This window comes from Chrysochloris asiatica, unplaced genomic scaffold (genome assembly GCF_000296735.1).
Source record: "Chrysochloris asiatica unplaced genomic scaffold, ChrAsi1.0 scaffold00003, whole genome shotgun sequence".
Classification (NCBI taxonomy): Eukaryota; Metazoa; Chordata; class Mammalia; order Afrosoricida; family Chrysochloridae; genus Chrysochloris; species Chrysochloris asiatica.
Window position 1 is genome coordinate 31,682,313 of NW_006408521.1, and position 25,389 is coordinate 31,707,701.

At 40.3% G+C, this 25,389-nt stretch overlaps 1 protein-coding gene across 1 annotated transcript in view; it reads right to left on the minus strand.

The window, feature by feature from the left end:
• The window catches only part of WDR96 (WD repeat domain 96), a 120,765-nt gene that overhangs the window by 80,121 nt on the left and 15,255 nt on the right, over positions 1 to 25,389 (minus strand). The window contains exons 5-10 of the mRNA XM_006831480.1: positions 24,795 to 24,945; positions 17,419 to 17,578; positions 15,995 to 15,997; positions 12,963 to 13,030; positions 7,704 to 7,835; positions 4,906 to 5,022 (exon numbers count right to left, since the gene is read on the minus strand). Of these exons, the coding sequence (XP_006831543.1) occupies positions 4,906 to 5,022; positions 7,704 to 7,835; positions 12,963 to 13,030; positions 15,995 to 15,997; positions 17,419 to 17,578; positions 24,795 to 24,945 (631 nt within the window). The remainder of the gene's footprint in view (positions 1 to 4,905; positions 5,023 to 7,703; positions 7,836 to 12,962; positions 13,031 to 15,994; positions 15,998 to 17,418; positions 17,579 to 24,794; positions 24,946 to 25,389) is intronic.

A 25,389-nucleotide genomic window follows, 5' to 3' on the forward strand; every position in this document is an offset into this window, starting at 1 on the left:
CACCAGCTACTCGTTGGAAACCCTATACAGGGTCACTATGGGTCAGAACCGACTCAATGGCTGTTGTTATTGTTGTTAAGTGTCATCGAGTTAGTTCTGACCTATAGAGACCCTGTAGACAATTTCTGAGGAACGACTGGTGAGTTTGAACCACAATTGTGGTGAGGAGAGTGGAAAACTTTTTCTAGGTAACAAAGTTGAGATAAAGCTACAGTCAATCTCTGATATTTGTGGGTGCCGTTTTTGAGACCTTGCTTACTTGCTAAAAGTTATTTGTAACCCTGAATCAGCATTCATGGTGGTTTTGTGGTCGTTAGCAGACGTGCAGAGCGGCAACCACTGAGTCTCCTGATGCACACACACACCCTGCCTTCTTGCTTCAGTTCTTGACTGTAAACAAAAGGCTTTTCACAACGTATTTAGTGCCACCTTCATTGTATTTTTGTGCTTATTGTTTGTAATTTCTTTGTTTACAATGCCCCCAGGCATAATGCTGAAGTGCTAACTAGCATCTCTATGTTCAGGAAGGCTGTAAGGTGGCGTATGGAGACAATACATGTGTTACTTAAGCCCCAATTAGGCAGTGCTGTTAGGCATGAGTTCAATGTGAATAAATCAAAAGAAACACAAAACAAGGTTTTCAACAGAAACACACAAAACAAGGTTATGTCTTGATCAGCTGACTAAAGTGTTGTGTACAGAGGTTTGAGGGAACCTAAATTTGTATTTCCCCTGGAAGCAATGGGCCAGTATTCATTAATTCAGTATTCATGGTGATGTCATAGCACATAACTATCATTTGGAAATTCAATGGGATTATTGCCTAATAAAAAACCCTAGAAATAGGAAATTATAAAATATTCATAATTTCATCACCTTCATTCTTCCACAGGATCAAAACGGAAAGCAACTTAAAGTAACTGAAATGACAGAATTTAAGGGTTTGGTTTTGTTTCTGATACTAGAGAACAGATAAGATGAAAATATGGATCAAGTCTCTAATTCCTAAACATGAATATCTTGTATGGAGTTTTTATGGAAATGAAACAACTATGAGAATATACATAATTCTTAAAGAAACTTTAGAAGAAAAATCAGATAACCAAATTTGAAGATACCTTAAATGTTACCTATTCCAAATCTATGCATTATTTTATTCGCTAAAATTCTAAAACCTTAAGAGATCTGTTGATAAATCATAAGAAAATTTAAAAATACTTCTTGAGAGCAATAAAAGGTGAATAGTAGAGCACCAAAAAGGAAATGCATCGTTTCTAAATGCAGAGGGTGTTTTCTTCAGGTGCATTGAATCATGTTTCCTGCATGGCGCCCATTTCATTTTCTGCTCAGATGGGTCTGTGTCTCTCCAAAAAGAGGTAAATACTAATACTTGATTGAACGTTAGTGACTCATTAGCAATGAATGTGTTTAAAGGTCTTGGTTGGAGAGTTTGGGTGGTGGATAAAATTCATGCCTTTGAACCCTTGTCCATAACTGGTGGGACTGTAAAATGGTTACAAGCACAATGGAAAACAGGATAGTGTTACCTCCGAAAACTAGAACTAGAACTAGAACTACGCTATAATCCAGCAATCCAACTCCTAAGTATACAATTTAGAGATCTAATAGTAGTAACAAACAGATAAATGCACACCTATGTTCCTGGTGTGGTGCTGCAGGAGAATGCACTGGACCATGAGGTCAGTTTGAACTGCAAGGTTGGAGGTTCAAACTCACCAGCCGCTCCTTGGAAACCCTAAACAGGGTTACTATGAGTCGGAACTGACTACATAGCACTTAACAACACCACCAACAATGCCCATTGCAACACTCTTCACAATAGAAAAGAGATAAACAACCTAGGTGCCCATCAGTGAATGAATGGATAAACAAAATGTGGTACATCCCTACATAGCCATAAGGACTATTGATGAGTTCTTGAAACTTCTTAAAACATGGATGAATCTGGGGGATTATGCAATGTAAAACAAGTCAATAACAAAAGGACCAATGTATTATGTCACTTTTATAAAAAGGACTCCTGGCATGATGCTGTTGGTTAATGTGCTGGACTGCAAAGTCCACGTTGAACTGGGAGGCCTGCAGTTCAAGCTCACCAGCTGCTCCTTGGAAACCCTATACAGGGTCGCTAGGGGTCAGAACACGACTCAACGGCACTTAACAACACAAAAAGAAACCTGGAGGTTCCCAGGTTAGGGGAGTGGTAGGGGGCAATTACTTTCTAAAGAGTTGTTGTTGTTGTTGTTGAGTGCCATTGAGTCAGTTCCAACTCACAGTGACCCTGTATAGGCTCTCTGAGGAGCGGCTGGTGGGTTTGAGCCACTGGCCTTGCAGTTAGCAGTCTAGTGCTGATCCTGTAACTCCGTACCAGGACTCCTTTTACAGAGTAGACTCTTGTTATTTTTTGATGATAGGAAAGGCAACTTTGACTATGAGGGAAGTGGTGTGGTGTCGTGAATTAGCCAAAGTCTGTTCTAGCCATAGTCTGTAACTCCCATCAAACAATATTTTTGCCTTGCTGGGTCTGGGTGGGAGAATATACTGCTCGGATGACAGGATGCAGCTGTGGATGTTAGCAGAGTTAACTGTAAAGCTTGAACCTGTAGCACAGGTATAAAATGAGCTGTCTCAGAAGTGGGAGGGGGAATCTCATACCATCAAGAAGAAGAACAAAGTTCAAAGAGCACATTCTTTGGACCCTGAGATCCCTGCTCACTGAACCTCCTTGATGCAGGGACAGAAAGCTGTGACACCGGAAGAATGGTAGAGGAGCAGCAGCAGCAGCAGAACCAAGAACCAGAACGTGCGACAGGATTGGGCTTCCCAGCTAGCTCATGGAGCAAGTACAGCGGAATGACTTTGGGCAGGAAGTTTGCTTGTTCCGTTTCAAGTGGAGTGCTTCCAGGCACTTACTTGGGGGAGCTCAGTTTGCCGGCCCAGAGAGTTAGAGCCATGTGTTTTCAGGCTGAGGCTTATGGTGGAGTGGTGTGTCCTGTGGGCATTCATCAGCAGCTCTGACAGAGCTTTGTGACAGTGCCCAGGGAGGGAAGGACCTGCTCATGGGCATGACTACAGAGAGGCTCTCCTGCCTGGAACAACTGTGCTCGTAGTATGTTCTCATTCTGCATTGTAACCTGTTACTTTCCCTAATAAACCCCACAATTGTGAGTGTGGTATTTGAGTGATGTGTGGCCTTTGCAATGAATTATTGAACCCAGCTGAGTAGATTGGCTGGTGCAACATGCTACAGTTTTTTTGCAAGTGTACACAACTTGACCAAGGTAAACGATGTCAATAAGAATTATACAAGAGAAAAGATGGTTCAGGTAAATAATTGTACGTGCTGTGATTTTTGCTAAGTGCCATTGAGTCCGTTCAGACCCACAGCGACCCTCTCTAGGATGTCTGAAGAGCGACTGGTGGGTTTAAACTGCTTAGCAGTCCAGTGCTTATGCTGTAGCGCCACACTATATATGTGCATAAGTATGTACATGTGTGTATATATAGCTGTAGCTATATGTATACATGGAGTCCTGGTGTGGCACTGTGGGTTAATGTGCCAGACTGCAAAGCCATTTGAACTGCAGAGTTGGTGGTTCAAGCTTACCAGCTGCTCCTTAGAAACCGTATACTATGGGTTGGAGTGCTATGGGTCAGAGTCGACTTGACAGAACTTAACAACAACAACAACAACATATGTATACATATATATGTGCACATGGATATGAGGGAACTTTGAAAATTCATGGAAAAACTCCATTTTTTGAAGGTCAAAAAACTCCATTCTTTGAAGACCCCTCATGTGCCCCCTCATATATATTCATATACATACTAAAGAACATAGGGAGCACAGTTACTGATAGTTCTTAGACCTAATCAAACACTTCTAGCAATAGGTTTTCTGGGTTTGAAGGCTTAACATCATATTCTTATAGGACAACTCAGTCACTTGGCGTAATATAGCTCCTAAAGTTCATGTTCTACATCCTAGGTTGGTGAGTAGTCTGGGGTCTTAAAAGCTTGTAAGCTTCCAGCTAAGATACAACTATTGGTCTCTACTTGTCAGGAGCAAAAGAGAAAAAAGCAGTCCACAGGGCTAGTAATTTACATACACCAGGCCTCATCTACATTGAGAGGTATCTAGAAGAACTAGATGGTGCCCAAGTATCACTACTAACTGTTCTGATCACGGTCAGAGGACAGGAACCCTTACGGAATAGGAGGAAAATGTGGAACAGAAATCCAGTTCTTAAGTCCAGACTTACTGGACTGGTTGAGACTAGAGGGTTCCTCAAGATGATCATCCTGAACCTTTAAAACTTGAACCAAAACGGTCCCAAGATCACCTTTAGATAAATAGCAGAATGTTTCATAAAATAAAGACGATCCACAGCTCTTGTTTTTTTTTTTTAAATCATCTATTTGAGACCAAATGGTCAACAGTGACTCTAAAGCAAAGACCAGAAGGTAATGGGGCGTGGAAACGAGAGTACTGGAAACAGAACAGCCTGCAGGGGAATAATGATGCCTCGTGAAAACACTATCAAACATCACTGAACACTGTGTAGAAATTGTTAAAGGGGAGCCTAATTTGTGGCGGAAATTTTCACCTAAAAGACAATATTATTTAAAAAATAAAATGGCTCCTAAGATCTCAGTTGCTTTGGGTATTTTTGTTGGACTTAATATTATGAAGACACAATACAATATTCTTATTCCAACTGGAGGAATAGATTTGAAAACGGAAGCAATCAACAGCTCATGCCATTTCCTTTGAAGTGCATGAACTTCCAAAGTTATCCAATTCCTACATATGGGTAGGAATTTAAATCTTAACACTTTTCATCTTTAGATTCTACTGTGAAACAATAAAACATCCCTTACCATGAAATGTTTGTTTCCAGGTGTGATGAAATCAAGTGCCTGAAAGTTCCCATCACAAGCAGTTAGGACTTTATTAAATCTTGGCTGCTTATCAAAAGTGTAGGTATGAATAGATCCCTGGTAGTCATACAAAGGGACAAAAAATAAAAAGAAATATAAAGTTGTTGATGCATATGAAGTTAAAAAAATTCCTATTACCTACCTACTGTAAGTAAGGCACTGTGTAGGAACACCAAACAAAAAAGACCAAATCCACCGCCATCATGAGATTCTAACACAGGACTGTAAACCCTGGAAACTCTATATTGGGTCACTATGAGCAGGCAGCCTCATGTTTCTCCTGCGGAGGAGCTGGTGGGTTTGAGCCACCAACCTTAAGGTTAGCAGCCCAATGCATAACCCACAGGGCTTCGGAGGTTCCTTGGTGGTGGTGGTGTGCCATGGAGTCGGTCCCAACTCATAGCCATCCTGCATAGGATTTCTGAAGCTGTGAATCTTTACGGGAGCAAAAAGCCTCATCTTTCTCCCCAGGGATGACTGGTAGTTTCAAACTGCTGACAGTGAGATCAGCAGCCCGACTTGTACCCACGATTCTACCAGAGCTTCTTTAGGAGATTAGAAATCAAAGATCTTGAATTTGTAAATTCATGTTTTTAATCAGTTCTGGAAAGCATTGCTGTCTCTCACTCTTTCCTCTCTAAGGTTCCAGTCAAACATATGTTAGAACTTTTAGAGGGTATTCTTCCTGTCTCTTACACTCCTTTTTATATTTCTTACCCTTTTGTATCTCTGGGCTGCATTTTGAATAAATCTTGTAATTTATCTTCCAATAATTTCTTAGGATGAGTTTAATCTGCTGCTAGCTAGGGTTACTGAATTTTTAATTTTGTTAACGTATTTTTCTTTGTTAGAAGTTCTATTTGGGACTTTTCCATGGCTTATGTCGCTTTTTATAGTTTCCTATTCACCATAGATATTTTAAGTTTGTTGTTTTTTTTTACTAAAACAGCACAGTTTTAAATTCTGGCAGTCTTTCAATATTTAGATTTAAACCTCTTTTATGTAGGAAATCATTTAATTTTGTAATCCAATATCAAATTTTGCTTAACTAAGGTACAATAAGATAGAGGTCAGTACAAAGTGATGAAAACAAGACACTGGGAGGATCATAAGAGTTAAAGGCAACAAAGATGAACACTATAACATACACAATTCTGTAATAATACTCATAACAATCATCTATGAGTGGGTACATACGCTGAACATACATAAATAGGAAAGTGGGATTGCACCCACAAATCTGTATAAGGCTTAACAGAGGATATCTCTACATATGTATTTATATGTATGTTGCAAAAATAGATCCATGAGTATAAATAGAGGACACAGGGTACAAAGTTATGCAAACTTCTTAACCATAATCAAACACCTGGAGGGAATGAGATGCTGAGCCTGGAGGCTCAGGATCCTAAAGGTCAGTCGGCATAACACAGTTCACAAAGAAAATGTTCTACTGAGGTCTCAACAGCTTCGAAGCAGCCATCAAAGACACAACTATTGGTCTCTCCGCATCTGAACTAAAGAGAATCAAAGACATATAGAAACTATGAGTAGTCCAAAGGACTAGTGAACCCCAGCCTCCACAATCCTGAGACCAGAAGAGTTACATGGTACCTGGCTGCTGTTGCTGACCACTCTGGAAGGGATCATAATAGGAGGTCTTGGATAGATGGGGAGATAAATGTGGAAAAAAATTCAAAATCATAAAAAGACCAGGCTTACTGGTCTGGCAGAGACTGGTGGAACCCCTGAGACTATGGTCCTTTGACACTCCTCAGTCCAAACAGTAGACAAGCCTACAAGGTGACTGATAACACCAGGGAGACACACACTCCTTAGAACAATCAACCATACCAGTTCAAAAGGGTAGCGTTTGCCTAGGTATAAAGCTCAGAAGTCAGGAAGGAGTAGGGAAGAAGGATGAATGGAAACAGTAAACACAGAGAGAAAGTGGGAAGCATGCTTTTACGGTGTGAATATCAATATCACAAAACAAAATGTGTATGAATTGTTGAATGGACAACCTTTTTGCTCGGTAAACTTTCACTCAAATCACAAGAAAAAATTTTAAAAAGAGGAAAAGAAAGTTTGCCTAACAATATGAACTACTAATCCTGATCTTTGAAGGTCATCCATTAATTAGGAGTCCACTCATTGAGGTGGACATTTGTTTTTACTCTGCATTTATTTCCTTCCCTTCTTTGACAGATTCCATATTTCCCATAGAGAACCTTGCATGCCCTAAATCTCAGTCTATGGTTGCTGGGTTGACTTTATCCAAGGTCCAACAATAGGCATATGATTTCAGAGCTCGCTATTCAGATCTTAGAATCCTCCTGGCCTCCTGACTCATGTCAGGCCAAGAAGTCTAAATTCCAGAACATGTGTTCCAGCTGGTATCTTCTTAACAGGGTCATCAAGAGGATAGAAATATGTATGAACTGCAGAAGGTCTGTCTCTTGGCATCACAGAGAGGGCACAGAACCACAAGATGGAAGGAAAATAAGACCCAGTGGCATTATAACAGCTCAGATCCAGTCTTTGCCCTTTCAATCACATGCACAAAACCCAATCAACCAACAAACAAAAGTCCCTTTTGTTGTTGCTGTTTTTAACAACCTAAAGAGTCCAGACCAGTGAAGTGTCATGCAGCACACTGTGCCCATCATTCATCTCAGACAACAATGATCATAATTTTCTCTGAAAATTACATATCAAGACGTTGCTATCGAGCATACCTTTTCTGTTTGAAGCAGCAACATTTTGTAATTGGGAGAAAACACCAAATGCTCCACAGGCTCTTCTAACTCAATAAAATCCTGTACTTTGTAACTTGCATCTTTAATAATAAAAGAATATACAAAACCATCCTGGAGACCAAAAACAATGAGATAAATACAGAAAATCAGTCTCAGTCAATGCATATACTTTCCTCGTTAGGTAGGCTAAGGCTTACTGATTACCCTCCTCTGTTTATTTTTTAAATCCTCTTCAGTATTTATATTATTTAGAATGCTCTGCCTTCTTAACTTTGTTTGTTGTTGTTAGGGGCTGTCAAGTCGGTTCCACCTCATAGCAATCCTGTGCACAACAGCATGAAACACTGCTCAGTCCTATGTCATCCTCAGAACTGTTGTTATACTCAAGCCCACTGCTGCTGTCACTGTGCCAATCCATCTCATTGGGGTCTTCTTCTTTTTCACCGACCCTCCACTTTATCCAGCATAATGTCCTTCTCCAGGAACTGGTCCCTCCTGGTAACATGTCCAAAGTGTGGCAGATATGTCTGGCCATCCTGGCTTCTAAGGAGCATTCTGACTGCATTTTTTCCAACACAGATTTGTTTGCTCTTCTCATGGTACTTTCAATAATCTTCTCCAACACCATAACTCAAATGCACCAATTCTTCTACAGTCATCCTTATCACTGTCCAACTTTCATAAACATATGAGGTGATTGAAAATACGGCTTGGGTCAGGTCTTTGCTCTTGAACAACTTTTAATCATGTCCTCTGATTAAGTGTCAATGATATCTCTTTCCTGAGACATTTTTCAGCTACTGAAATTTTTAATAATGTCTTCTTTGAACTTCTCTAGCATCTATCTTCTGCGGTACATTCTTCATTATCATGGAGGTGAAACAAATGAGGCAGATTCTGTATAATAATCTCCTTACTTCAAAAGACACCAACTCATTCTAATGTACCATTCTTTTATCACTGTGCATGTCTTAGATCATTTAATGACCCAACGGTAAGAACTATGCATATAATTTCCCTTGTATTCTCTTTTCGAGTTCTTCACCTACAGTGTTAGGAACAGGACATGTATCCAACAAAAATGGATTGATTGATGGATTGATTGGGTGTAAAGTATTTCTTGTTGAGTGTTGTAGCGTCGGTTCCAACTTAATGACTTAAGTCATCATTATCTTTCAGTTTGTCATACTGTGGTGGCTTGTGTGTTGCTGGGATGCTAGAAGCTATGCCACCAACCAGTGTTTAAAATATCAGCAGGGGCACTCATGGTAGACAGGATTCAGGGGAGCTTCCAGACTAAGACAGACTAGAAAGGAGAAGCTGACCACTTCAATGACTAGCCACTGGAAATCTTATGAATAGCAGTGTAATATTGGCTGAAGATGAGCCCCTCAGGCTGGAAGGCAATCAAAATACAGCTGGGGAAGAGCTGCCTCCTCAAAATACAGTTGAACTTAATGATGGGGATGGAGCAAAGCTTTCAGGATCTTCATTTTCTGATGGGGTACAACTTAAAGTGAGAAGAAACACCTGCAAACATCCATTAATACTCGGAATGTGGACTGTATGAAGTATGGATCTAAGAAAAAAGAAAGTTGTCCAACATGAAATGGAATATATAAAGATCAATATCCTAGGCACTGGTGAACTGCAATGGACTGGTATTGGCCATTCTGAATTGGACAATCATATGATTTACTATGTTGGGAAGGACAAGCCTACCGCTCGTCATCAAAAAGAACATTTCAAGATATGTCTTGAAGACCAATATAATAATATCCACACACCTACAGGAAAACTAGTTAATATGACTGTTATTCAAATTTACACACCAACCATTAAAACCAATGAATGATGAAACTGAAGAATTCTACCAACTTCTTCAATCTGAAATTGATCAAACATACAATCAAGATGCATTGATAATTATTGGTGATTGGTATGGGAAAAGTGGAAACAAAGAGGAAGGATCAGTAAGGAAAAATATGGCCTTAGTGCTAGAAATGATGCTGAAGATCACATGATAGAATTTTACAAGACCAATGACTTGTAAAATGTACAAATACATTTTTTCACCAACATAAATAGTGAGTGTTCACATGGATCTCACCAGATGGAATAGACAGGAATCAAATTGACTACATCTATGAGAGTAGACAGTGGAGAAGCTCAATATCATCAGCCAAAATAAGGCCAGGGGCAGACTGTGAAACACACCATTGATTGCTCATATGCAAGTTCAGGCTGAAGCTGAAGAAAATTAAGACAACTCTCTCTGAGAGTCAAAATATGACCTTGTATGGATTCCACCTGCATTAGAGACCATCTCAAGAACACATCTGATGCATTAGACACTAATGACTAAAGACCAGAAGAGCTGTGGGATGAAATTAAGATCGTCATACAGGAAAAACGCAGAAGGTCATTAAACAGGCAGAGAAGAAAGAAGAGACCAAAATGGATGTCAGAAGAGGCTCTGAAACATGCTCTTGAAGGTAGAGATGCTAAAGCAAAGACCTGGTGCTAAAAAACCAAAATGGAAAATGTTCAGCATTTCTCAAGCTTGAAGGAATTAACGAAAAAAAATCAGTCCTTGACTTGCAATATTGGAGGGTTCTATGGAGTCCTGGTATGGCGCTGTGGATAAAAGCGCCAGACTGCAAAGCCGTTTGAACTACAAGGTTCAAACTGCTCCTCGGAAACCCTATACAGAGTCGCTATAGGTCAGAATCAACTCAACAGCTCTTAACAACATGGACAAAATATCAAATGATATAGGAAGCACCAAAAGAAGAAAGAAGGAATACACAGAGTCAATGTACCAAAAAGAATTGCTAGATGTTCAATAATTTCAAGAGACACCATATAATCAAGAACAGATGGTACTGAAGGAAGACATCCAAGCTGCACTGAAGGCACTGGGGAAAAACAAGCCTCCAGGAATTGACAGGATATGAATTGAATCTTTCAATAAACTGAGGCAGATCTGGAGGCACTCATTCATCTACGCCAAGAAATTTGTATGATAGCTACCTCACCAACCAATGGGCAGGGATCCATATCTGTGCCTATTCCAAAGAAAGGTGACCCAACAGAATGTGGAAATCATTGAACAATATCACTAATATCACATGCAAGTACAATTTTGCTAAAGATAATTCAAACACCGTTGCAGGAGTACATTGACAGGGAGCTACCACAAATTCAAAGTGGATTCCGAAGAGGACGTGGAATGAGGGATATCATTGCTAACAGTAAATGGATCCTGGCTGAAAGCACAGACTAGCAATAAGAGATGTACTTGCGTTTTAATTTAATACGCAAAGGCATTTGACTGTGTGAGTCATAACAAACTATGGATACCATTGAAAGAATGGGTATTTCAGAACACTTAATCGTGCCTGTAAGGAACCTGTATATAGACCAACAGGCAGTTGTTAGAACAGAACAAGGGCATACTGAATGGTTTAAAATCAGAAAAGGTGTATGTCAGGGCTGTAGCCTTTCACCATACTTCTTCAATATTTATATGCTGAGCAAGTAATCTGAGAACCGGGACTATGTGAAGAGGAACACAGCATCAGGATTGGAAGAAGAGGAATTATTCAACCTGTGATAATGCAGATGACACAACTTTGTGATGAAAGCAAAGACTTGAAGCATTTACTGATGAAGATTAAAGTCTACAACATTCAGAATGGATGACAATTCAATGTAATGAAAACACAACTGGACCAATAAGTAACATCGTGATAAAAGGAGAAAAGATTGAAGTTGTCAAGGATTTCATTTTGCTTGGATCTACAATCACCATTCATGGAAACAGCAATCAAGAAATCAAAGGGCATTTTGTATTAGGCAAACCTGCTGCATAAGGCCTCTCATGTTAAAGAGCAAAGATGTCAGTTTGAGTATTAATGTGCATCTGATCCAAGCTGTGATATTTTCGGCTGCCTCATATTCATGTGAAATCTGGACAAATGATTAAGGAAGACTGTAGAAGAATACATGCATTTGAGTTATGGTGTTGGCAAAGAATATTGAAAAGTACCATGGACTGGCAAAAGAACAGACAAATCTGACTTGGAATAAGCAAATCCAAAATGCTTCTGAGAAGGGAGGATAGCGAGACTTTGTGTCTCGTACTTTGGACATGATCTTAGAAGGGACCAGTCCCTGGAGAAGGACCTCATGCTTTGAAAAGTGGAGGATCAGTGAAAGACAGTGGCCACATCAATGGGCTCAAACATAACAATTGTGAGGAAGGTGAAGGACCGGGAAGTGCTCTGTCACATTGATGATTTCCTAGTCTGTCTTAGTTTGGAAGCTCCACTGAAAGCTGTCCATCATATACTTAGAAAGCATTTAAAACACTTTATCTATGTAAGGGAGAAATAACCACAGCCTGACCCCTTTTCATACTCTCTGAAACTTTGCCATGTAATAAATGCGAGCATAAACTTTGGAGGTAGACACACCTGGCTTCGACTCCCAGCTCCTTCACTTACTGTGGTAACCATATAAGGTTCAGTTCCTTCATCTGTGTAAAGAAATGTCAACAGTTCCTACTGATAGGGTTATTGTGAGGACCATGGAGATACAATAAAGCTCTTAGCACGGTACCTGGCACAAGTATATGGAGACTATTAGTAGTCATTTTAATATAAACCTGAATGAGTAGAAGAGTCGAAGCTTAAGCTTAGACAGGAAGAGTCCAAATTCATGTCTGACAATATAACACATTAGGGTCATAGAACTGGGTAACAGGTATGAGGTGTTTGGAGGGGGATAGGTTTTTAAATGATATCTTTATTTGAAATAAGGTAAGTGTAAGATAGTTCATTATGTTGCTCTTTTTGCTTTTTCATATGTTTGAAATTCTTCACAATAAAAAGTATTTTAGTAGCATAAAAAAGAAACAATACTGCATCAAATTTGTCAGAACCAGACATCCCAAAATATGGTTCATAATAAATGGTGGTGGTTGTGTATTGTTGAGTAGGTCCCAACCCAAAGCGATCCTGTATAGGGTTTCTGAAACGGAAAATCTTTATGGGAGCAGAATGCGTCATCTTCTTCCTGTGGAGCAATCAGTAGATTTGAACTGCTGACTTTTCAGTTAGCAGCTCAGCTCTTAAGTCATTACACTACCAAGTCTCCTTAATACTAACTGGTAGCAAAAGGAAATGACATATTTTCTGAAAAACAATCAAGTTTGGAGAAAAAAAAATACATTACTGTTCCTGAAGCAAATATGCCTTCTTTCTGGTATGCCAAGGTGATTGGTCTGATAAGATTTCTTTTGTCTATTAAGAAAGAAAAACACAAACATGAGGTTAGGCAGGTGACGGATAATTACAAGAGAAATACAAAGTGACCTCGTTTGCTCTCACGTCACTGTTTTGTGCTGTCCAGTCAGTTCTGACTCATAGCTATGTGACAGAATAGAACTGATCCCTGGCCTTTTCTAGGAGTCCTGGTGTGGCGCCATAGGATAAGCACTGGACTGCTAACCACAAGATTAGTGGTCTAAACTGACCAGCCACTTCTCGGAAACCCCACACAGTGTCCAATTCGAAGGCACTTAACAACAACAACAATCTTCATAGAAGCAGATCACCAGGTCTTTCTCCCATGGAGTCTCTGGGTGGGTTTGAACCGCCGACCTTTTGTTTAGAAACTGAGTGCTTAACCACTGCACCACCAGGGCTCCTCATTTGCTCTCATTCATTCATTTCTTTGGAATCATTCTTTCCAAAAATTAAGTTGATATCAGAATATGTTTTATGATTCCTCCCAAACCGTGATTACGGATATACATCAGAGGAGTTGTTTTTAGTTCCAAAGTGTCAGTTCTCTGTAATCATCACTCTTGAATTAGATCATAAATATATTTCACTTTTTTCTGGGAAGCATTGTCAGCAACTTTAAAAGGCAAAGCCAAAAAATAAAACCCAACTATTATTACCAAGTTACATACTTAAGACTTGTGAATTTTATGGTCATAAATAAAATACTGTGGATTAAAAAGAAAGAAGAAAGTTCTGGGCGAATATGTATTATTAATAAAATATTGTCCTTGGGGGAAAAACAAAGCATGTTACCTTTTTATGTAGATAAACCAGAAGATCGGCAAAACCAAAGATACGGGTGGCATCTATCAAACGGTTTGCTGTGTACCAACTGACTGGCATTCTACTAAGTGCTAGGAAGCTGGCGCTTAGCAACACAAAAGACAAAAGACTTAACAACAACACAAAAGACTGTTCATCCTTCCAAGCCGGTTCACCTCCCAGCATTCCCTTCGTTTCCGCGTTGACTGCCACTACCATCCAGGTTCTTACAACTCCTGGTCTGATTTAGGGACTTTGTTTGCTTCTAGCCATTTTCTTGTAGGATTTTCCTGTCTGGTACTGTGTGTAAATGAATCTACCCAGGCACAATTTCAACTGGGGTATATCCCTAAACAGAAATGTTTCATGTCTGCCTACTGTCAGCTGAATTGATATGCAAGGTCAGATACGGTACGGATGGATGCCTCTTTGTTCCCCATTACTCCGTTGTAACTCCGCTGCTCCAGACAAACTGGGCAGCTTCTGTTGCTCAGTCTTTTCCCTGTTTTCTTGTCCATGCAAATATTGTACCCCAAAAGTTTACCGACTGCACTTTACACCCTACATCTCGACCTGTTAACCTTCAAGGTAGAGGCTATTCTTCAAGGGCCCAATTTAAATACCACCTTCAAAATAGCTTGGCTGGTTCACTTCATTTGAATTCCATACCTTTCTACTAATTAAAGCTGCTTAATTTACCTGGCTGTAATTATTCTTTTATCCTCCTTAATAAGATATTAGCTCCTTGAGGGTGGGAATTTCGGAACTCTGTAAACTCCGAGGCACCCTCTATGGTGTCTTCTGATTCTGAGTGACCCTTACAGGGCTTCCAAGGCGTTTCAAAATCTTTGCGGGAGCAGAAGGCCTCATCTTTCTCCCAAGGAGTGACTGGCAGGCTCAAGCCGTGGCTCTTACTGTATGGAGCCACTGTGCCCCCTTAGAGACTTGTTGTTGTTGTTGTTGTTAATTGGCATCTAGTCGCTTCCGATCCATAGCGACCCTGTACAGGGTTTCCGAGGAGCTTGAACCACTGACCTTGTGGTTCAAACTGACCTTGCAGTCCAGTGCATTATCCCACAGCGCCACACCAGGACTCCAGAAACTTAGTAAATATTTATTTGAAGGTATTTATAATGCATCATGAGTCATAAGAAGTATGCAGAAAGGAAATAATGAACCATATTTCACTACTTTTTTGTTGTTGTTGTTAAGTGCTGTTGAGTCAGTTCTGACTCATAGCCTTCCTGTATAGGGTTTCCAAGGAGCAGCTGGTGGATTTGAACTGCTGACCTTGTGGTTCGCAGTCCAGTACTGATCCTACAGCACCACACCAGGAGTCCTTTTCACTCCTAAGACTATATATGATTAAGTCCTAAATTTTGTAAAATATATCTTAGAAGTGTGGTATGAATTTGGAAAATAGAAACATTGATTTATTAATTCATTTTGCAAACACAGAGGGGTGTCAGTTTACTATGTTGTAATCTCTGGAATAAGATTTTGGAGCCAAAATATGAACAAGACACAGGTGATGCCTGATAGGGAAGACAGACACACTGGCAATCACAACAGCACAGGATGAGGATCTACCAAAGAAGGCTCAATGGAACCACAGATGGGGACACCTAATTTTGCCCAAATGTAGGTGAGAGAAAGGGACGGTTCCATAAAGGAGGATAATTTCACCAGCTGGACAAAGAAGACAAGGGCAGAGGGATCGTGAGAAATTCTAAAATGCTTAAGTTGGAGAAGTTGAAGCCGGCAAGGCAGGCCAGAAGAGAGGTTGATGTTTTAGAGTGCTACCCAGAATGGCAAGGAGCTCTGGTAGTGTAGTGATTACGAGTTGGGCTGCTAATTTCACGATCAGCAGTTCAAAACTACCAGCGGTTCCTCTGGAGAAAGATGAGGCTTTCTGCTCCTGTAAGGATTTATAGCCTTGGAAACTCTAAACAGGGGTCATGATGAGTTGAATACGACTCCACAGCACATAACCATCACCACCAGCCAGACTGGTATGGTATGGTGGATGCCAAATTAGAGAGAGGAGCAAGTCTGAAGGGAAAGGGAAGGAAAAGAAGAGTAGGGAAATTCATCGATGGCCTATTACATTGATGAATGATGAATCAGGAAATGAGAGAGGGTTAGATGAGTGAAAACCTTCTGGAGGAGGTGGCATTTGAGCTGGACACTGGGGGATTTCTAAAAGCCAAGTTGACAGGAGAAAGAGCTAGAATTTGCATGCGTGAGACGATGGGGGAAATGACTGCATAGGTCAGAAAGCCCATCTGGGAAGCAGAAGGAAAAATATTAATGGCATGGGAGGGATGAGGAGGGATCAGACGATGAGGGCATTGGAATCAAGGCAGAGCATGTGTGGAAAAAAAAAGGGCAGTTTGGCAATACTGAGTAAATGCACATTGTTGTTGTTAAGTGCTATTAAGTCGGTTCCAACTCACACTGAGGAGAGGCTGGTGGGTTTTAATCTCTGACCTTGCAGTTAGCAGTCTAGTGCTTTTTACAACACCACACCAGGACTCCAAATGGAAATTGTTGTTAAGTACCATCGAGTTAGGTCCGACTCACAGCGACTCTGTGTAGGGTTTCTGAGGAGTGGCTGGTGGGTTTGAACTATCAACATTTTAGTTAGCAGAGGTTGACACACTTGGACCCCAGTGTAGATTTGTTGTTGGTGTTAAATGCCGTCAAATTGGTTCTGACTCATAACGACCAGCGCATTATGATCAAGGAATGACTGGTGAGTTTGAACCGCTGACCTTGTGGTTCAAAACAACCTTGCCGTCCAGTGCATTATCCTGCAGAGCCACACTTGTGTGACCCAGGCCACAGTTGATTGAACGGGAATGGATGCCAGACCTAAGGAAAACAGACTAGATTATCTTTGAAATTCTCACCAAGAAGGGGTAAGTTGGATTTTAAAATAAGAAGGTCATCATGGAGAAAGAGGTTGAAGGGACTTGGAGGGTGGAATAGGCCCATTTAGCTGATTATGTAGAACTGTCTTGTGTACAAGAAAAAGTATAGCATAATAGCTAAGAACTTGGATTCCTTGGAGGTTATATTTCCTGAATTCAGATACCAAGTCCACTGTTTGCTTGTTATGTGAACTTGGACATATTTCCTAACCTCTCTATTTCATTGTCTGTATCATGGAGTCTTGGTGTGGCGCTGTAGGATAAGCACTAGACTGCTAACCACAAGGTCAAACCCACCAGAGGGCCCTTGGAAACTCTAGACAGGGTTGCTATGAGTTGAACTGACACATAGCACTTAACAACATCATGAATATTAAAATAATATTTCCTTAATAACAGTGTTTTGAGGATGACATGAAATATGCATACAAAGGGATAGCAGAACACATGAACTCAGTAATACTCAATAAACATTAGCTAGATAGTACTTCAGAGGATTTGGTAACTAAATAGAGAGGATGAAGGAGCAGGAATTAATGATGGGTGCAGAAAAGAGAACCCTGGGGTCTAGAACTTTCATCTTTAAGTGTATGCAAAACAACACACAGGGCTACACTTATGGAAATATGAAGCTGAGCAGTTTCTCACCCAAGGGTGCTGGTTCTTCTGTCTTATTAAGCACGGTCACCTTCAAAGTGTCTCCGTTAATCCTTAAAAGGTGACTCTCTTCACAGCCAACATACAGCTCACTTGTAGGAGTCCAGCAATGCATGGTGGGGTGAAGCAAAGAATGCAGATCATCCTTTGGCTAAAGGAAAGATTAAAGACCTTGCATAAGACAATAGTCATGGCTCAAGAGTCAGAGGATAACAGGAAAACAATTTTTAAGAAGAAACAAATAGACATATATGAATTCTTTGGTTCTGCCATTTGCCAAAAGGAAAGCAAATTTCTACTTCTTTACTCAAAGACTCTGCGTTTTAATTCACTAAGGAAAAAAATAAGGTATTCTTGCCAGTGCATTCAGAGTTCATCCATGGACACAGATTGCAATGAAAGTGTTGAATAGTAATTTCTACAGAATTTCTTGGTGGACGCTTCTTCAGTATCTTAATCTAAGAAAGTTATTGCCTAGCCCAATTCACCCTTTTTGAAGAAGATTTACACCAATCTTCTCCTCACTCACCCATTCTTCAGGCTAGAATGTGATATCCCTTGAGCTGCTGTGGAGAGGTCAGCCAGGAGCCTCTGCTTACTTAGCTTTTTGGGGGACCAATAAGAGCACCCTTGACTGATTCTGATGGTCTCTCCAATTCAGTTCATGAAGCATCCCACATGACTTTGATTTCATGAAATATTCAAACAGAAATGCAAAAAATCTATGGTGTATGCCCAGAAGAAAAATTGGTGTTTGAGAACTAAAAATAATATGGGCCAAGGATCTAAGGCAAATATTTTCTATAAAGGACTAGATATAAACACTTTAGGATTTATAGACCACATAGGTCTCTGTTGCATAAAAACCATTCTTAATTTGGGCCATATAACAATAGGGCATAATTTGATATATATAATTTTGAAACATAGCAAAACCAAACAAAAATATACGTGCAGGTATATATGTATATAGATATTATATGTGTGTGTGAGTATGTATCTGTGTGACTATATTCATATATATGTATACATATGTATATAAGGAGCTCTGGTAGCATAGTGGTTACAAATTAGGCAGCTATCCTCAGGGTCAGCAGTTCAAAACTACTAGCTATTCCACAGAAGGCTTTCTGCTCCCCTAAAGATTTACAGCACAGGGTCGCTATGAGTCAGAACCGACTCCACGGCACATAACAACAACAACAACAACAATAAACAGTTGTTGTTGGGTGCCATCGAGCTGACACCTATTCATAGCGACCCTGTGCACAACAGAATAAAACACTGCCTGGTCCTACACCAACCTCACAATCGTTGCTACGACTGAACCCATTGCTGCTGTCACTGTGCTAATCCATCTCGTTGGGAGACTTCCTTTTTGTCTCCGACCCTCCACTTTACCAAACATGATATACTGCTCCAGGGACTGGTACCTCCTGACAATATGGTCAAAGTATGAGAGACGAAGTTTGGCCATGCTGGCTGTACTTCTTCCAACACAGATGTTTGTTCTTTTGGCAGTCCACAGTAGTACTTTATACACACACACACACAGGTGGCACAGTGGTACAGTTATGGATATTTCTTAGACATAACCAAACACTTTGCGGGATTGGCTTTCAGGATTTGAGGGATGAGGGCCATAGTCTGATGAGGCATCTTGGTCAGTTGGCATAATATAGTTCATAAAGTTATTTCTACATCCTACCTTGGTGAGTAGAATCTTGGTCTTAAAAACTTGGAACCAACCATCTAAGATACAACTATATTCATCAAAGAACAAAAGAGAAAGAAGGAACCAAAAGCTCAAAGAAGAAATGAATCTAGAGGACAAATAGTCTATACAAACTGTAGCCTCATCTCCTGGAGCTCAGAAGAATTAGGTGTTGCCCAGCTACCATGACTGACCGAGACTAGAGGAATTCCAAGACTGCTGTCCTGAGAGATTCTTCAAACCCTGAGCCAAAACTAACCCCTGAGGTCAAAAATAATATCACTATTAAGTATTATGTACCTTTAAAAAATCACCTATATGAGAAGTTTGTAACAAAAAGAGGAGAGTAGTTAATCTTATAGTCCAGGAACAGAGAACCCTAGGACCATCAAAGGAGAAGATCACGAGCAGAATGTGAGACCCTATCCAGAGAAGCAGTGACAACAGAGATGGAGACAGAAATGAGGGCATGGAGAGAGAGAGCAGCTCAGGGAAAGAGAAAGGCTGTGTGTTGACAGCCAGGTGCTGGTGGCCAGGGAGCAGGCTGGCAGAATGTGTACTTTGGTTGTTTAAATGATTATATATTCCTGAGTGTTTTTGTGTACATTCCCCCCCCCCAAAAAAAAACAAACAAACGAACAACAGAAGGAATAGAATCAAATACTGCTGAATGATGATGCACAGAGGAGATTGTAAGCTTTGCAATGAAACGATGAGTGTAAACTAATCACTCAATTCACAATAAAAACTTAAAAAAAAAAAATCACCTATATGAAATCAGTGAGCTCTGGTAGCGTAGTGGTTATGAATCGGGCTGTGAACCGCAAGGTCAGCAGTTCGAAACTACCAGCTGTTCCGTGGGAGAAAGATGAGGCGTTCTGCTCCCATAAAGATTTACAGCCTCAGAAACCCTGTACAGGGTCACTATGAGTCAGAACTGACTCCACGGCACATAACAACAACATATGAAATCAAACAGCCAACAATTAATTATCTTGCCGGAAGAACTACATGATGCCTGGCTACCACTACCAACTTTACCACAATAGAAGATCCTGGTTAGAATACGTTTTTTTAAAAAAAATTGTAGAATAAAATTTAAAGACAAAAAAAAGAGACCAGCTTTACTGGCTGGCAAGAGACTAGAAGAACTTCCTGAGAACACAGCCCTAAAATATCTTCGAGCTTGAAATTGGAGACGCTCCCTGAGGTACTCTCAAGTTGATTCCAACTCACAGTGACCCTATGCACAACAGAAGGGAACACTGCCCAGTCCTGAGCCCACTGTTGCTGCCACATTGTCCATATTTTGGCTTCCATTGACTTGTTTTAATTTTCTTCAGCTTGCATATAAGCAATTGATGATCTGCTCTATAATCAGCCCCTGGCCTTCTTTTGGCTGATGATATTGAGCTTTTCCATGGTGTCTTCCTACAGATGTAGTCAATTTGATTCCTGTGTTTTCCATCTAGAGAGGTACACATGCACAGTCTGTCTTTTATGTTGAAGGATGGCATTTGCAATGAATTAGTCATTGGTCATGCGAACATTTTTCATATGATCTCCAGCATCATGTCTCATCACCAAGGCCATATTTTCCAACTACGTTATCTTTCCTTTATGTTTCTAAGTTTTAAATTCCAGTCAATAGTAATTATCAATGCATCTTGATTGCATATTTGATCAATTTCAGACTGAGAAACTGGTAGGATTCTTCAATTTCATCATCACTGGTTTTAGTGGATAACGGTATTAACTGGTCTTCCATATGCCTATGTGGATATGCTCCTATAACAAATAGCACTGTACGTCAAGAGAGATCTTGACATGCTCTTTTGTTCTTCTCTGCATAGCAAACCTTATGATTTCCAATTCAAAATGGCCAATACCAGTTCATTTCAGCCCACTGATGCTTAGGGTATCAATCTTTATGCAGTCCATTTCAACTTTGACAACTTTCCGTTTTTCTAGATTCATACTTTGTACATTACACCAAAGAATGTTGTTTTTGACTTGGTTCCAACTCATAGAAACCCTGTCTAGCATTTCTGAGGTTATAAATCTTTGCAGGAGCAGAAAGCCTCATCTTTATTCCATGGAGCAGGTGATGGGCTTGAACTGCTGACCTTATGGTTCGCAGTCTAGGTACTTATCCTACAGAGCCACGATGTGGCTCCTCCAAGTAATAAATAAACAACAGGAAGAATGTGCTCATCAGAACAATCCACTGTTCGAGACCAATGGACAATATTTGCCCCAAACCAATAAGAAGACAGGAGGGACAGGGAAACTGGAAGAATGGAAACGGGGAACCCAAGGAGGAAATAGGAAGAGTGTGGAGATTGTAGTCAATGTCATGGAACAATTTGTGTTTGAACTACTGGTTGGGAAAACGAATTCGCTATGTAAACTTTTGCCTGTTGTTGTTGTTGTTAAGTGCTTTTGAGTCGATTCCAACCCATAGCAACCCTGTATAAGGTTTCTGAGGAACAGCTAGTGAGCTTGAACCGCGGACCTAACAATTCAAAGGGCTTTGCAATCTGGCACATTTAACCCACAGCACCACACCTAGAACATAATAAAATGTTGAAAACAAAACAAAACAATTATTTTAAAACAAAAACATGAATGTAAGGGGCAGGTAAATAGAGAATGTTCATGTATAGTGACGGATGTTACCAACACTAGTAAACAATTTATATAGACAGTGTTGATTGGCCACCTAAAATTGCTGTGTAAACCTTCACCAAAAACACAATTTAAAGAAGGCCTTAATTTTCTGACCCTGCCTCCCAAGATAATACTCAGTGTTTGCACCCCGCCCCTGCCCCCCCGGCAGCCTAAACACCGGTGTCCAGTAGGCGAGAGACCACCCCCCTTTCTCTCAACCTGAGCACGCCTACTTGTCAGCTTAAGCTACCTTAAGCTTAAACTCCTTTTTGGAAGTCAAGATAACTTGAACCACTATTTGAGGCACATACTCCACCCCACCCTCCCAGCACCAATGAACTAAGATCCTAAACTCAGAATGCCATACATAATACAGCACTGCCTCGTTTCTAGTTGAACTAGTCAAACATACTAACTTACTTTCATTTTTTTGAAACATAACATTCAGTACTATCTGACCTTTTCATTTTTGTCCTAAGCAAAGACAAAAGGTGCCCTGATGGCACAATGATTAAAGCAGTTGGCTGCTAAAGGTTCACAGTTTGAACCCACCAGCCACTCTGAAGGAGAAATATGTGACAGTCTGCTTTGGAAACCAATGGGAGAGTTCTACTGTGTCCTACAGGGCCCCTATGGGTAGGAATTGACAGGATGGCAAAATGGTTTTTTTGGACAAAGAAACATTCTTTCAAGTTGTAAAGCAGAATAGCCCATCTATGTGTTTTTACTTTGCTTTCCTATTATGGCTATTGTGCTATAGAAGGAACTAACCAATTTCTGTAATATAGAGATTTGAGTGAGTACTGTCATATATTATTGGAAATACCAAGAGAATACCTCTTTTCTCTTGCTTGCCACAAAGATTTTTGGCAGGATTTACCACATTGCATTATTTTTAAAAACCATAGTTTGATTCTCAGAAGTGGTCAAAAACATTTGCGCTCCTCTACTTCCTTTATCCTCTTCTTAGAGCATTAGCATGGTGCATGTGTAATCACCCCAAAGGTCCAGCACATGCTGATCTCTGGTCCCTGCCTCCATCTTGAACATCACCTTGTACCTTATTCTCTTGTTCACCTGCTCCCACCACAGTTCCTCAAATATGTCAAGTTCTCTTCTTTCCTCAGGGCCTTTGCACATGCCATTCTTTGAGTGGATCACTCTTTACCTTACTGATAACATGAATTACCTAACAGGCTCTTCAGGTCTCAATGTAAATTTCATCTAACCAGAGGCCTTCTTTGACTAGCCTATGTTAATCTCCTAGTCCCTCATTTAGTCTGTTATAATCATGGCAGTTGACAATGATTTAATGTATCTGCTTACTTTTGTGGTTGTCTTTCTAACTAGAACATAAGTTCGATGAGGCAGGCCTGGGTTGATACCATGTGATCCTCACTGAGTTCAATAAATATCTGTTGAATGAATGAGTGTGTTACTGTTGACAAACTCTCCCTTTTGAAACTTTCCTCCTCTGTTTTCTATGACCTTGTTCTATCCTGGGTCAGCTCCTACTGTGACTGTTCTTTCTCAGACTCCTCTTCCTCTGTCCAACTCTGGCCCTCTCTCCTCTTCACTGACACCTTTTGTCTCCTGTTCCTCACACCTTCTCTCAAAGCCTTCCACAGTTCCATCTGTGAGAATGACTCAAACATTTATGTCTTCAGCCTTGCCATCTCCCCCACAGAATTACGTTCACTTTGCCAATTTCTACCTGTTATCTCTACCTGTACCCCAGCACCACAAACTGACTATGATGTTGCTTTAGGTGCTGTGGAAATGGTTCCTATTTCTAACAATCCCATGTACCACAGAATAAAACACTGCCTTGGTCCTGCGCCATCCTCACAATTGTTGTCACTCCATCTCATTGAGGGTCTTCCTCTTTTTTGCTGGCTTTCTACAAGCATAATGTCCTTCTCCAGGGACTGGTCCTTCTTGATAACATTTCCAAGTCTCGCTTTTAAGGAGCATACTGGCTGTAGTTCTTCCAAGACAGATTTATTCATTCATCTGGCATTTGTTCATTCTTCTGGTATATTTAATATTCTTCATCAACACCATAATTCAAAGAAAGCAATTTTTCTTTGGTCTTCCTTATTCATTGTCCAGGTTTCAAATATGCATATGAAAAATGAATTAAGGTGAAATAAGGTAACTGAAAGTAACATGGATTGGGTCAGGCACACCTTAGTCCTCAAAGTAACATCTTTGCTTTTGAACACTTTAAAAAGGTCCTTTGTAGCAGATTTGTCCAACAATATGCTGATTTTTTATTTCTTGCAGCTTCCATGAGCATTTACTGTAGCTCCAAATTGAATGAAATCCTTGACAACTTCAATATTTTCTCCATTTGTCATGAGGTTGCTTTTCATCCAGTTGTGAGAATTTTTGTTTCCTTTATGTTGAGGTATAATCATACCGAAGGCTACATTCTTTGCTCATCATCAATAAGTGATTCAAGTCTTCTCTTTCAGCGAGCAAGGTTGTGTCATCTGCATGTCATAGGTTAATCAGTCTTCCTTCAATCCTGATGCTACATTTTTTTTCGTATTGCTCAGCTTCTCAGATTATCTGCTGATCATACAGACTTGAAGAAGGTATGGTGAAAGGATATAACCCTGACACACATCTTTCCTGATTTTAAACCACGCAGTAGCCCCTTGTTCTGTTTGAATGGCTGCTTCTTGGTTCTACATACAGGTTCCTCATGAGGACAAATAAAAACTGAGGATGAGTATGTCCAAACTTGAATTCATACCTGGACTTCCTGTGTCTATTAGCAGTGCCATCATCTTCCCTGTCATTCAAATGCAAAACTCCAGAGCCTCCGTTTCTCCTAGTCTCTATGACTAACTGAAGGAAAGACCAGATGAACTTCTCTGTCCTATGTGCTTCATGTGGTGGTTATGTGAATCAAATGACATCATTTTCCCTAAACAACAAACTGTTAGTCCAACAGAGAGAGGTGATGGTAAATTACCCTGAAAGTTTCTGCCTCTTCGCCTACTAGCCCAGCAATGGCCGATACGGGAAACACAGGTCCATAGATAGAATCTTTGAGCTTTGAGTTGGAGAAAATGATATCTGTTTCATTCAAAAGGGACCCATCCTCTGTAGGAAGTTTTACAGACCTGTTAAAAAAAGAGAAGTTAGAGTAATAAGATTGGCAAACACTAATCAAGTAATGCTGTGATCATTAAGGTTTTTGGTCAACTTGACTGGGACAGGATTCTTAGCAGTTTGGCAATTAAGATGTATGATGAGATCTAATCTAATGAAATCAACTCTATGATGAGATCTGCTGTAAGTAGCCAATCAACTGAAAGGAAGTTTCCTTAGGGGTGGACCTACTTCCAATGTACTGGACACTCTGACAAAGGTTGCTTGCTTTTCTGCTAGATCTGGATCCTGCATCTGGCTCATCATCTGGACTTAAGCCAATGGTCCGCCCTTATTGCTTTCAGAGTTGTTAGCAACCTGCCATCGTACCTGTCTGAACCTGCCAGTCTGTTGCCTAACTTTCTGAACTTGGTTCATCTGACTCACAGACTTGGAACTTGTCTACCTCTACAACT